At 54.2% G+C, this 13,900-nt stretch overlaps 1 protein-coding gene across 15 annotated transcripts in view; it reads left to right on the top strand.

Moving 5' to 3' along the window:
• Positions 1-12,985, top strand: part of LOC108023393 (ras GTPase-activating protein raskol) — a 41,063-nt gene extending 28,078 nt beyond the window's left edge. For 5 of the 15 annotated variants that reach the window (XM_050884720.1, XM_050884723.1, XM_050884722.1 and 2 more), the window contains 5 exons: positions 7,788-7,908; positions 8,010-8,155; positions 8,249-11,785; positions 11,848-12,157; positions 12,340-12,985. In XM_050884720.1, the coding sequence (XP_050740677.1) occupies positions 7,788-7,908; positions 8,010-8,155; positions 8,249-11,785; positions 11,848-12,157; positions 12,340-12,586 (4,361 nt within the window). In that variant the 3' untranslated portion in view covers positions 12,587-12,985. Of the gene's footprint in view, positions 1-429; positions 2,921-7,787; positions 7,909-8,009; positions 8,156-8,248; positions 11,786-11,847; positions 12,158-12,339 lie in introns of those variants that run through there. The other 10 variants (XM_050884721.1, XM_017092828.3, XM_050884717.1 and 7 more) reach the window with 6 other exon arrangements.
• The last annotated feature ends 915 nt before the right edge of the window (positions 12,986-13,900 follow it).

Raw genomic sequence — 13,900 nt, forward strand, 5'->3', positions numbered from 1 at the left:
GCTGTCGGAGGGACAGGGTTCGGGATTCGGGGTTCCCTTAATTTGTGTCACGGGTTGCCCGGCTGCCCAGCAGTTGAGGTAGGAACACATAAATTTTTAGTATGATGGTAACAAAATAACTTGTGGAGCTTTTTAAAGTAATATAACATAATGTACTTGAATATATATATATATGAAAAAATGCAATTATCTAAAGAGATGAAGTACTTGTAACTTCTCACGCTTTATTTACAATTTTCTGGGATCTTTGAGTTTACCTTTAATCGAACAGTTGCTTGTATCACACCCTCGGCTGTGCGCCTGGCGTTGCCAGATCGCGCAGGGCAGCACTCTTGATGGGCAGCACTCTCGATCAGCGGCAAAACCGGTTGTATATCGATATACCCGATAACATCGCCGCCCGACGCTCGGAGTGCTCTCGCACCTCTAGGTCAGATCAATTTTTGAATTCGGGTGGCTTAAATCGGACCGCAGGCGGCTGGGATCGCTGCGTTTATTATTGTTTTCAATTTCGCTGGCGCGTCGGCTTGGCCCTTTTACTGTTGTTTCTCCGCCGTGTATAACGCAGTTTGTTGTGCTACTATTTTATCAGTTTTTTAATGCCCAAAGCGAGTGTTGTTTTTGTTCAAGTGTCTTATCCCCTTATCCTAAGAAACGCATTCCTGCACACGAAGAAAAAGATGCGTGTGCGTGTGTATTAGTGCAGTCTCTCCGCGCAGCCAAGGCAAACGTGTGTGCGTGTGTGTGTGCTGCAACTGAAAGCCAAAATTAAACAAACAAAAGAGTAGCACCAAAAAAAAGCAAGAAAAACTTAACCGAGCGACAATGTGATGCAGAAGGCGATAAAGTAAGAGCAGAGAAAGAGAAAAAACGCGGAAATGCAGTTGAGCGCATAATTTTTATAAGCCAAGCGACAAACGCACACACTCGCAGAAGCCAAGAGGGAGAGAGGAAATAAATAAAATTAAAGAATTAAGAAAAGAAGCATCGGCGCAAAAGAGAAAGAAGCAGCAGCAGCAGCAGCGTCAACAAACACAAACACAAACGTACAGAATATACCTGCGTGCGCTCTCTCCCGTGCAAATGTGTGTGTGTGCCATGTTCTCCAAGCTACACTGAGCGAAAGAACCAAAAATGTTGCAGGCAGCCAGCAGCACAGCAGCAACAACACATACAGCAGACACACCAAAGCACACCGAGCACAGCGAGCAGCCGATAGTGGCGACGCCGGAGGAGAAGTCCCAACGCCGACGCTCCACATTCTATGTACCCCTGGTGATAGAGGACGAAGAGGACCAGAAGAAGCAGGAGGCCCAGGACGCAGATCGCAGGGCCGACCCGGTGCCAAAGTCCTCGAGCAACAGCAGCCTCAGCAGCGCCAGCAACTCCCTGACCCACTCCGACACCAAGTCGGCCAAGGGCTACAGTCTCCGCAAGTCCAGCTCGGTGAAGAGCGGCGTGGCCAAGGTTAGTGCCCTCTTCGAGCGCAAGACCCCGTCGAAGATGTCCCCGCCCTGCGGCTTCAACTGGAGCATCAGTGGCAGCGAGAACGCGGCCCAGTACTCCGACTCCGACGAGGACGAGGAGAACTCCTCGGAGGCGCGTCACCGGGAGCAGCTGCTCAAGTCGCTGCCCACCAACGCGGGGAACACCGCCTCCCCGTCGAAGCTGAAGCGCTACGGCATAGTCCTGAACGTGATCAGCCTGAACGGCAGCGACAACGAGCAGTCCTCCATGGGCGGTGTGGGCATGCCGCCCGGTCTGCTCTCCGCCAACAACCCCATGCCGAACACGGCGCCCCGCAGCCACTTCAATGAGGAGAACGACATAGTCCTGGCCACGCCCCCGCCGCCCAAGCAGCAGGCGCTATCGACGTCAGCGGCTGGCATCGGCGTCCCGGAATCCCAGAACGACTACGACGATGACTCAGAGATCAGTCGCATGCAGACGAACACCTCGACGCCCATCAAGCTGATGAAATCGCGATCGCGCACCAATATACTGGCCGTACCGCTGCCCTCGGTGGAGCGCGGTTTGGCCACAAGTGCGACGTCAAACAGCGCTAATAACAGCACCTCTACGACGACCACGACCACGCTGACGACGACGACGACGACGCTGATTACGCTCCGTGCCAAATCGAAGACCCTGCCGCAGAACCTATCGCCCTCAGTTGTTCTGCGCGAGGCAGCCGCCCTGGATGAGCTGGAGAAGAAGCGGGAAAAGCAGCAGGAGAAGCAGGACAAGCTGCAGGAGAAACAGCGCCAGCTGTTCGGCGGCAGCACGGTCAGTCAGCTAGCGGGATCGGGCGCGGGTGCGGGTGCGGGATCCTCGCCATACAAGCTGCAGAACAGCTGCTCGGCCACGTCCATACTGACGCACAGTTTTCCGCCCAAGAACCTCTTTTTGCTCAAGTCCACGCCCAAGCTGTCGACGGAAACGGCCGTCACGCCCCCGAGCACCTCGGCGATCTGCTCGCCGCCCAAGAAATCCCTGAGCTTCATCCGCCGGGCCCACTCCACCAAGGTGGCCCGCAGCAATTCCCTGCTGAAGCCGCACCAGACTGGCGGCATAGGATCGGGCAGTGGCACGGCGACGGGCCTGTCATCCATTAGCGCGTCGGGCGCCATGCAGCAGGGCTCACTGTCCACCAGCTGTGCTGGGGACAGTGCCAGCAACAACGGCAGCTGGGGCAAGCACTTCTACCAGCCCTACGACGTCTGCCCCCTGAGCCTGGACGAGCTCAACTGCTACTTCCAGGCCGATCATTGCGAGGAACTGATCTGCGAGCGCTTCAAGATCAGGGATCTGGCCATGCACATGGCCTCCGCGTCTGCAGCCGGAGCGGATCTCTCGGTGGCCACGGAGAACGGGACGACGGCGGCGGCGGCGGCGGAGGACGATGCGGGACATCATTCCGGTAGGTCGACCCCAACCCCAACCCCAGCCCCAACCAACGAAACTCATTGTCTCCGCTCGGCGGTACTAAGTATTTCCTGCCGAAGAACAACCCCTGCGATCCCATGGCCATGCCCACGCCATGCCATTCCATTCGATTCGATCGAACGATTCCCGTTTGGCTGCGCAATGGCTGCTTGTATCGAGGAACGGCGATCGCGTTTGGAATTCCCCTATCTACGCAGGGTCACGATAAGATAAGACGCGGCCCCCGACCCCTGGGGACAGCAGGGGCCACAGTTTTGGGTCCACGGCAGGAATACTGCCCTAAGAAACGGAATAACTCGTGGAAAATGAATGTATTTCACAAACAGATAGCAAATATTTGAAGTTTTCCAATCATCGATCACTGCTTTCAAAAATCCAGCCCTTTCAACATTTTGGTAGATTGGTCAGCAAGTAAAAGTATCTAGTGATCCAGATCCATTAACTGAAGCATAAAATATAATAAGAGGCTGTTAGGTCATAATGGCCAACATTGGGCTCGCCCAGACATTGTTATACTTGTAAATTGCAGCCTCAATATATTTTACGGCCAGATGTTTTAGCGGCTATTATTGCGACCGCAGCTGTGCCAGTCCCCTGCTCTTCCGTGTGTTCTTCACACTTTCTGGCGGCTCCTATTAAGCCTTCCTGCGCGTTTCTTTTGCGACGCTCGCCACCATCAAGCCAGCTACTTTATTTACACACGATCGGAGGTGAACCCTCCTCCCCAGCCACTGTGTACGTGCTCATGTGCGTCCAAGTGTATGTGTTCTTTCGGAACGTAGCCCAATTGTGTGTGGCTCAATTGTAGCTCAATTTGATGGCCCTGGAGGGCAGCGGAGCGTCGCACCGTGGGCTCCATGGGAGTAGGCAAAAAGTACACACATTAATGGTATCAAATTGCAGAACACCAGAACTAGTAGTACTAGGTAACACAATCAAATACAGTGGATACTGGATAATGTACAAAAAACTGTGCTATCAACTGCTGTGTTCGAACCTCACGATGCACATATTCCAATTTGTCTTATGAGTAACCTCCCAGAAATGTCTTATCTCCGGGATCTTTGGCCTTGTTTTCTCTCCGTGTAGGGCCCGAGCTGAACCCAAATAAACCGATCCGAGAGTGATTGGAGTGTGTACATAGGTGTATCTATTCTCTTGCACTCTGATTTCGTATTCCGGGAACGCCATTGGTGCTTTTTCCAACTAGTGACGACTTCTTGAATTATTCCCGCTGTGCTGGTCATTGAATCGGAATCAGTTTTCTATACTTGGAACGGCGCGAAGCTCGCTGCATTTCAATGAGTTCGAAAGAGAGAGGGGAGTGGGAGCGGAGCGGCACGCTCTGAGGTACCGTTAAAGACCGATCGATTCGCATTAACGCCGCCCGAGAAGTGTGACCAATGCGATTTGTGATTCAAATGATGCAGGCGACGGTCCCACTGTGCGGCGTCGTTTCCTTTCCTGCTTCCCCTCCATTCCCTGGCTACAGTTTCAATTTCGTTGCTTCTGGACTGTTGTTATTTTATTATGATTCACACACACCCGCACCAGAAACCAGTTTTCTTTCTTTTTTCCGAAGAGCGAGGAGCGGGAAAGAGCGAGGGAGAATGAGAATGCCAAACAAACGAGCCGCTTTATTTTAAAACTCAAATTGTTGCTGCCATTTTTCGCTGATGCACTGCAAATAATTGGTGTCAATTTGGTGATGGTCCCAGACACAGTAGTACTTGCAATTGCGTTAAATCATCTTCAATCAGAGTGTGTGGCAGAGCTGTTGTGAAAACACTTTGGCAGCGCGGTGTGATGTAATTTGTAATGTTTTGTTTCATTTTTTATACTTACAGCTTTTGGGAATTTCAATCTTTTCACCTAGAGAGAAAGGCAACTTGTATCTTAAGTTAGATTAAGATAGATATTTTTCGTGCGACTCAGTGTCGATTTCCAGGGGCCGGCAAACATGCAGATAGTGTTTGTTGTTTGCCGCTGCACTCGCCCAGTGCAGTGCCAGTTGCAGTTGCATTTTATTTGTAATGTGATAAGGCGCAAACGCTTTCGTAACTAACGACTTGGCCCAAGGCGGTTTCTATTTTCCGTCGATGAAGCGGACGCGCGGCGATGGAAACAGCCTGGAACAGACAAAGCAGATAGGCAGGGGAATATTTATGATCTTGAGAACATACAAACTCGAATATGACTGTATTATTGATCGACGCCTTATCGCCGGAGAGTGACTTGTGGGCCCACAGATCCACATATCACCCGTACGCACACCGCGTATCACTCAGCCCGATAGCTGGTGACATTTTCGGGAAATACGGCGAGAAGAGCAGCGAGCAAGCAGCGATAAAGGCGGAGATACGGGGGCCATTTATCTGCCACGATCGCTGGCCAGCCCCATCTGTCAGGGCCCGCTGACGGACCGTGAGATACCGACGCCGAGAGTGATCACTGTACGCATTTTCCGCTTTCCACATGCCTCGGTTTCGACTTCGGTTCACTTAACGCGCTGATAATTGAGCGCCGACCTTATCGCACAGTTAGCATCTGCCCAAGGGGTCCGAGGGAACCGATCCGATTCGATCGACACCATCCGCCGGCCAGTGAAAGCGACCCCGTCCGCGGTCCGTTTTAATTGCAGGCCCTCGCAGGGCCCCGGGAGCCATTCCCCAAAAACCAAGAATTGCGCACAGACTGTGACTCAGGCGGTGAGCAACATCTCCGGTGTGTGGTCAGCAGCATTTCGGCATCATCGCGGTCTCCCGAGGTCCCCGGTCTCCGGTCGCCGGGCCAAAAATTGTATTACACACCTCCCGAGAGAAGTACCGCCGACCTGATCCCGCTGACTTCATCGCACTATATAAGCGATGGCCCACCTATTGGCCCCAAATGGTGTCCGCCATCGTGTGGCTTTGATGAGCCCAGCAGACACACCAGTCCAAACTGATACCACACCAGAGATCCAACACCAGAGGGGCTCTATCAGCTGGTGAACCCGGGGCTGCGTATTTATGGGGGTCAGCAGTGAATTACTCCTTACCCGTAATAACTTCTTTATGGGGCAGAAATGTTCGAGTAATTGCAGCCTGCTTCCACGGAGAGGCGACAGATAAGCCCGGGCTGCGATGGGGAGTTCGGGAGTAGATGTGTGGGCCACATACTATGTTGAGATGGCGTCCACTTATGGTTCGTGCTAATTAGAAGCATAGATTTTGCGGTGGCCCGATTTGCGTGCCTGTTCTGGATTTGGCGTTGGTCTGGGGGCGTGGAGCACCCACCTTAACTGCGCCGTTTCGACCCGCCTTCTATTCACATGAGCTTTATCGCTCGGATTTGGTGCTCTTCGCTTTGCTGTTTGCTTTGCACGCCGGGCGGTGAGATTAAGGCGGTGATACAGCTGCCCCCGACGAGTTTTGATCTTATATAGGAGTATTTCATAACTCGGCTCTTCTTTTTTATTATTAATAGAAGATGCGTGGCTTTGAATGGCTCTGCCATGCCAAACATGACACAGTTCGGTCTCCCCTGGCTTTTGTTTGTGTTTCGGCTTGAATGACGAATCGAGGTGTTTGCATCTGGCGGCCATTGGCATGAATCAACCTGGGAGTGCGGAAGGGCAGTCCGGCGAACGGGTGGGAGGCCCTGGAAGGCCCGTTTTCCCAATGCCTCTTCTGCATGCCATCGGATAAGCGTGATGAGTCAGAAGGGGAAGTGGCCCGTCCCTGGGTGCCACCGCCAGTTCTCCCCTTTCCGTGGCTGCCTTTGTAGGTGGCCTGCCTTCGACAAGGTCGCTTTGTTTCGGGCTCGTTCTTCATCTTGGCTCGGTGCGGGCGGCTTTGTGGCGATGAGAGGCCCAGGTGGAAACTGGTTTTCGGTCCCCGGACCCCAAACTCGGTTTCAGACGCGGCTGCACTGGGAAAACAGGAGTTAGCGAGTCGTTTCTGGCCTTGTTCCCACCGATAAATAAGTGAACAAATAGACCAAATACAAAGGTTCATAACTAAGCTACACCTAGTAAAATCATATCCCAGAAAATTGTAATATACTTATCCCCGTCTGAAAATCATAATGAAAGCCAAGACTTGTGTTCCTGCTAAATAATGCACCCCTTCCATGAGAAAGGTCATCCCAATCAACATAAAATGCGTATAAACCAGGGTTCTTAGCGCAGATATAAACGAGGTATCTACGGGTCACCCACTGAAATAGGTATTACGATCTTCGATTCAAATGGAGAGGACAAGAGGCATTAATGCGATTCTGGGAACAGGTCTACAACCCGAATTTCGACCTCCTCCGGGTTCTGTTTCCTCCGTCGAGTGTACTCGCTGTCGCCGAGCATCTTGCCACGGTAATGAGGCACATGATGAATCATGCTACCTGCCCCTGCCGCCGCCGCCGCCGCCTCATTTTCCAAGTCTTCTGCTCCGGCTGTTGTTATTTTGTTTGGTGTTTTGTTGTTTTTTTGCGGCAGGTGATGCGGCAATGTTGATGGCTCTGCGGAGCTGGGATAAATTCATTTGAGCAGCAGCTGCTCCTTTTCTTTTGTTCGACTGGCTGAAACCAGTTCTGAGTCGTTCAAGACAACAAAAACTGAAACCGATTCATGCCAAAGTGTTGTGGCTGCTTTTTTGTTAAGCGGGAATCCAGAGAAATGCGCGGGGGAGATGAGCGGCGGAGGCGAAGCTGGGAATTCATCATTTGGGGATTAAAATATTTGCCTGAACCCCATCTGAATCACCTGAAAAGAGGGTCGATGAAGTGTGTTCGAGCCGCGCAATCCGACAGGGCAATTGTCAGATAATCCCCTCTAATGTCCTGGTGTCCCCTTCTCCTTGCAGATACTTCCTATGAGAAGGCGTGCCGCCGCGGCTCAGCGCCCACCACGCCCATCCTGGGCAGCAAACAGCACCAGACGGAGAGCAATGCCACCTCGCGGTTCACCAACTTCTTTTCCAAAAAGTGAGTCCACATTCCGTTCCCCCGAGTACTGAGTACTTTAAAGATGCATCTTATAATGTACAGATATCTCTTTACTTATAAATAATCGTATTGACCAACAGTCTTTTCCCCTTCGACAGATCCAATCCCCTGAAGCGCACCAAGTCGGTCACCAAGCTGGAGCGGACCAAGCGCGGATCCGGCGGCCTGAGGGGCTCCCGCTCGCACGAGAGTCTGCTGTCCAGTCACGCCGTCATGTCCACCATAGGTGAGTGCCGCGTGGATTCTTTGGCCTCGGGATCGGGCCCAGGAATCCCGATACTAGTCCTCATTCTAATCCCTTCCCTCTCTTTCCCCCCAGATCTCTCCTGCACCGGGGCGGTGGGCGTGGCGCCGGTGCACCAGTCAGTCCTGGGCCGGCGCCACTGCTTCCAGGTGCGCGGCGGGCCGCGTGGCGAGCGGTACTACTCGTGCGGATCGCGCCAGGAGCGCGACCTTTGGATCTACTCGCTGCGCAAGTCGATCGCCCCGAACGCGGAGCACACCCGCCGCACGGACAACTCGCTGAAGATGTGGGTCTACGAAGCGAAGAACCTGCCGCCCAAGAAGCGATACTTCTGCGAGCTGCAGCTGGACAAGACCCTGTATGGCCGGACGTCGGTGAAGCTGCAGACGGACCTGCTGTTCTGGGGGGAGCACTTCGACTTCCCCGACATACCCGAGATCAATGTGATCACCGTGAACGTGTTCCGCGAGGTGGACAAGAAGAAGAAGCGGGACAAGTACCAGTTCGTGGGCTCGGTGAAGATACCCGTGCACGAGGTGACCTCCAGGGTGCCCTGCGAGCAGTGGTATCCCATACTGAGCGACAAGGCGGGCGACAGTCTGGGCAGGACCTCGGGCGGCGGCGGCAGTGGGTCCAAGGACAAGGAGCAGCTGCCCACGCTGAGGATCAAGTGCCGCTTCCAGAGCACCGACATCCTGCCCATCAATGTGTACGCCAACTTCCTGGCCTACCTCAAGGAGAACTACAAGCGGGTGTGCGAGACCCTGGAGCCGGTGATCGGGGTGAAGGCCAAGGAGGACATTGGCCAGGCCCTGGTGCTGCTGATGCACGCGCAGGGGCTGGCGGGCGCCTTCCTCACCGACGTGGTGGCCCTCGATCTGCTGCGCGTGGGCGACCAGAGGCTCACCTTCCGTGGCAACTCACTGGCCACCAAGAGCATGGAGGCGTTCCTCAAGCTGACGGGCGAACAGTACCTGCAGGACACCCTGTCGGCGCCCATCAACGAGCTGATTCAGTCGGAGCGGGACTGCGAGGTGGATCCGACCAAGGCGAGTGGCTCGTCGGCGGGTTCGCTGCAGCGACAGCAGGCAGCCCTGCGTGGCGCCGTGCGAGGGGCGTGGCAGTGCATCTTCGAGTCGCACAAGCACTTCCCCGCCCAGCTGCGCAATTGCTTCGCCACGTTCCGCGAGCGGCTGCAGCAGCTGGGCCGCCAGGACATGGCCGACAACCTGATCTCGGCGAGCATTTTCCTGCGCTTCCTCTGCCCGGCCATCCTGTCGCCGTCGTTGTTCAACATCACCACCGAACTGCCCTCGGCTCGCGCTACCCGCAATCTCACGCTGGTGGCCAAGACCCTGCAGACGCTGGCCAACTTCACCCGCTTCCAGGGCAAGGAGAACTTCATGGAGTTCCTCAACGATTTCCTCGAGCAGGAGGCCGCCCGCATGCAGCAGTTTCTGGAGATTATATCCACACGGCCGGAGCACCCGGCCCCGGACTCGATACTCGATTGGGCCGGCTACATTGACCAGGGCAAGCAGCTGTCCATCCTGCACAGCCTGCTCAGCGAGAGTCTGGCCAAACTGCCGGAGGCCAGGCAGCACGAGCTGGATCCGCTGCAGCACATTCTGGACGAGATCAGCCGGGCCAAGGAGCATGGCTTGGGGACGGCTCTGCCCGGCGGATATCTGCCGGCCACCTCCTCCACGCACTCTATAGCCAGCGAGAATCAGGAGAATCGCAATCCGGGCTCCTCGGGCTCCCATGCGGGCTTCAATTCGGAGCAGTTGCTGCCTCAACAGAGCCAGCTGGCCCAGCCACAACATGCTATTGTCAGCAAGCCCCTGTCGGCGGAGCGTGGCATTATAAGGGGTGTGCTCACACCGAATTCCCTGGAGAAGAATATCTTCAGGTACAATGATCCCACGGTTAATGGTGTGCTGCAACAGCAGCAGCAGCAGCAGCAGCAGCAACAACAACAACAACAACAGCTGCAACAGCATGCCCACCAGCAACAGCCTCACCACCAGCATCCCCTCCAGCTGCTCTCCAATTCTCAAAGCTCCATTGCTGGCAACCAATATATGAGCTCGCCTGGAGGCCTGCAGCATGCCCAATCGCAGACCTCGATGGCGTCCTCATCGCTCAACGGCAGCAGCAGCAATCTGATGCATGGCCACCAGCAGCATGCCCACCACCCGCAGCAAATGCATCCACACCACTGCCCGCCGGCGCCGCAGACGAGTGCCTCCAGCACCATGGAGCGCATGGATCGGATGAACTATCCGCCGTACATGGCGCACAATGGCAATGACTACGAGGCCAGCACACCGTCGAGCACTCGCTCCAGGACACTGCCCCGCAATGGAAATGGAAATCCCAATGCCAATGGCAACATGAGCAGCAACAACAACCAGAGCGGCAGCTACGACGACATGCACGGCGAGTTCCAGATCCAGATCTCCGGGCTCGATACGAGCAGTGCTTTCGTCTGCAAGTCACCCACACCCATGATGAAATCCGGTTTGGGTCCAGCTGGAGCGGGACGAGGCCACCACAAGCTGAATCTGGGGATACCCGATCATTCGGGTGGCTATGGGCGCGGCGGCAACAACCTGAATCCCAACTCGAATATGCCCAAGAACCTGGAGGATCTCGACGATCTGTTCAAGTACGCCGAGGAGCACGACGTGGCGGAGCCGGCAAACCAGCACCATCACAGCCAGCAGAGTCAGCAGAACCATCAGGGTGGTTCTCACCTCAAGCCCGCCGCCGTTCCCGGCAAGGAGCAGCTGTCGGCGAAGAGCAGTCACTGCAGCTCTGGCTACCAGAGCATATCCACGAATCCCTCGCCCTCGCAGTCCTCCAGTCCCGTGGAGAGCCAGCTGAAGGCCGCGATGGGCAGTCACAATGCGCCGCTGGCCTTCAAGAATCCCTCCTACCAGCTGCAGCCCCAAACTGGCTCGTCCAGGTCTTCGGCTCCAAGCAATCCCCACCAGCAACAGCAGCAGCAGCAACAGCAGTTCGGAAGCCGCTTAAAGCCTTTAGGAGGTGGTCTGGTGGCTGCCCGGGCGGCCTTCCTCAACAGCGGTGGAGCCCTTGAGGCGGCGGCCACCTTGACCCCCAGTTCCTCGGATGAACAGCTCTCGGCGGATAACTACGCGGTATATAGTTATGCAGCTGCGGCAGCGGCTGGAGCTGGCATGTCCACCAAGCTGGAGGCTCAACGCTCGCTCAGCGGCGGCAGCAGCTCCTCCACCTCGGCATCCGCGTCCACCTCGAATCTGGGCAAGAGCGGTGGCTTCTCCGCCTATGGGCGGCTGAACGGACCGCTCAAGCGGGAGGATGTCTACGGCAGTGGCTACGGCGGCAGCAGTGGCAACGTGGGCTACGGCCTTTCCACTTCCACTGGCGCCGGACACCACCAGCATCCCCACCAGCAGCAACAGCAACAGCACCAGCTGCAGCAACAGCACAGGGAACGGGATCAGGAGCTGAAGCAGTATGCGGGCAGTGTGGCGGGCAGCGTGGGATCGGCCACGTCGGCGGCCCAGAGGCGGCTGAGTTTGGACTCGGCGCGCACGCTCTCCGACAGCAGCACGGATACGGAGGGTGAGTTGTGAACGTACGTACCCAGGACCATGTAACTAACTTGAGACATTCCCCCATTCCAGGACACTGCAATCAATTGCAGGAGGGAAAGCGACGCAGGCAGTTGCGCAGCAGTGGCGGCAGCGGCGGCGGAGGAGGAGGAACGGGTTCGGAACAGGGATTGGGCAAGAGCTACGACCAGAACGGGGAGATCCAGCTGCTGCAGCAGACGCTGGACACGCTCTGCCACACGCTCGACCGGGACGAGGCGGAGCTGCGCGACTCCAGTGACGAGCTGTTTGGCCTGCAGCGGCCAGCGGGCAGCGCCGGCAGCAACGGGTCGAACAACCTCAGCCTGCAGTCGGAGTCCACCATGCGCAGCATCATCGACAGGTAGGCCATGAAGACCATGATGTGACCAAAATGGGTTGCAGAGCTGCAACCTGCATGCCTCAAAACATTGTCTTTCGGCCGCCGCTACAACGTTTGCCAAGACCCACTGAAGAAGCCCTCATTTTGGTCACAATTGAAATAAATTTGAAGAAATAATCCTTCAGTGGAGAACCTAATTCAAGTTTCTTTCAATCCTCCTGCAGACTCATCACCATGGAGGAGGAGTTGCGCCGCGAGCAGCTGAAGATGTCGCTGGCGCTGTCCCACAAGCAGCGGGTGATCGAGGAGCAGGGCCAGCAGATCGCGGCACTGGACGCGGCCAACAGCCGGCTGCTCAGCGCCCTGACCGCCCTGCGTCAGCGGTACGAGACCCAGCAGCAGCAACAGCAGCAGCACCAAGCACCACCAAAGACCCAGAAGCCACAGTGAGCGGATGGGGGAAGAAGGGCGGAGATAGGAGGAGGATTAGGAGGAGTCCGGGACCGCGACCGCGACCCAAACTGACGGAGGCATCTGTGTTCCACACACAGAATGCAAGCACGTGGACACGTCGCGGTTCTGTCTTAAGGATACCTTTTTGTTTATTTTTTTAGCTATTTTTTTTGTATGCTACATAAATTATACTACGTGTTTAATATATAATTACACATAACACATACATTATACATAATTTCTCAACATATGTTTAAAACCGCAAAATGTGAAATGCAAAACGCCGCTGCAAAAGCAGTAAGATAATCCCCAGAAGATCGGAGCATGGAAGTGAAGAAGAACAAGAACAAGTTAAGATAATGAATAAAATTATAACCAAAGTTAGACAAAAACTCATGATTTACCAATTTATTTTCAAACCTAGGAACTGTTTGTGTTGCAAAAGGGGTTATTTGTTCGGCGATGCTGATCAGCCTCCAATGGTTCACCACAAGAAGGGGTTATTTTTGTCCAAAATCCCGTTGGCCAGTTTTTGGACAAAAAATAAGCATTTTTTTGCCACCATCCTGCGAAACAAGGTCAGAATGGCGAATGTCGCACCTCGTTGAGCTCGTAATTAAATTCCGAATCGATTGGCTTTCAAACCTGGAATCTTTATTTTTTTGCCATTTTCATGTCAACATGACCAGTGACCAGGCTCCACAATGAGCCTGACTGTGGCGTTATCTTGACCGCTGTGCATAAGATGTTAGCGGAGACATCCTCCTCGGCAGCAAGTACACCCACCTCAGTACCTGCCAATGTAAAGTATAAAAGCAATCTGAGTGAAGCCCCGATATTCAACCATAGAGGGCGGTTGTGATCACGACCCTAAATGTAGATGGAGCCAGAAAACCTTAAATACATTCAATATTTTAAGGAATTGCCCAAATAAAGAGCTTGTTTCTAAACATTCAAGAAATTTTTAGTGCTCATAATGAAGTAGGAAAGGTGGCCTTTCGACCTTTATGTAGTCACACTTAACTTTGTATTGCAGCTTTCGAGGAAATAGCTTGGGGCAGCGAACAATGGAAAACCGATCCATTGAAACTAAACAAACTACAAAGATGTTAAATATCGAGCCAATAAAGTAAAGTGAATAATACAAATGATATATTTAAGCCGATCGCTCGGCGGGGAGCCAGAATATGGGTTTCCGATGGCTAACAATCGGTAATCAAGCTCAAATGCGATCGGCCTGCTTTGTCAACGGCTTTTTGTGTGTGGGGAAACCAATCATTTTTCTTCCCAAAGAGGGGCTATAAATTGTAA

The sequence above is a fragment of the Drosophila biarmipes genome, chromosome X (genome assembly GCF_025231255.1).
Source record: "Drosophila biarmipes strain raj3 chromosome X, RU_DBia_V1.1, whole genome shotgun sequence".
NCBI classification, from domain to species: Eukaryota; Metazoa; Arthropoda; class Insecta; order Diptera; family Drosophilidae; genus Drosophila; species Drosophila biarmipes.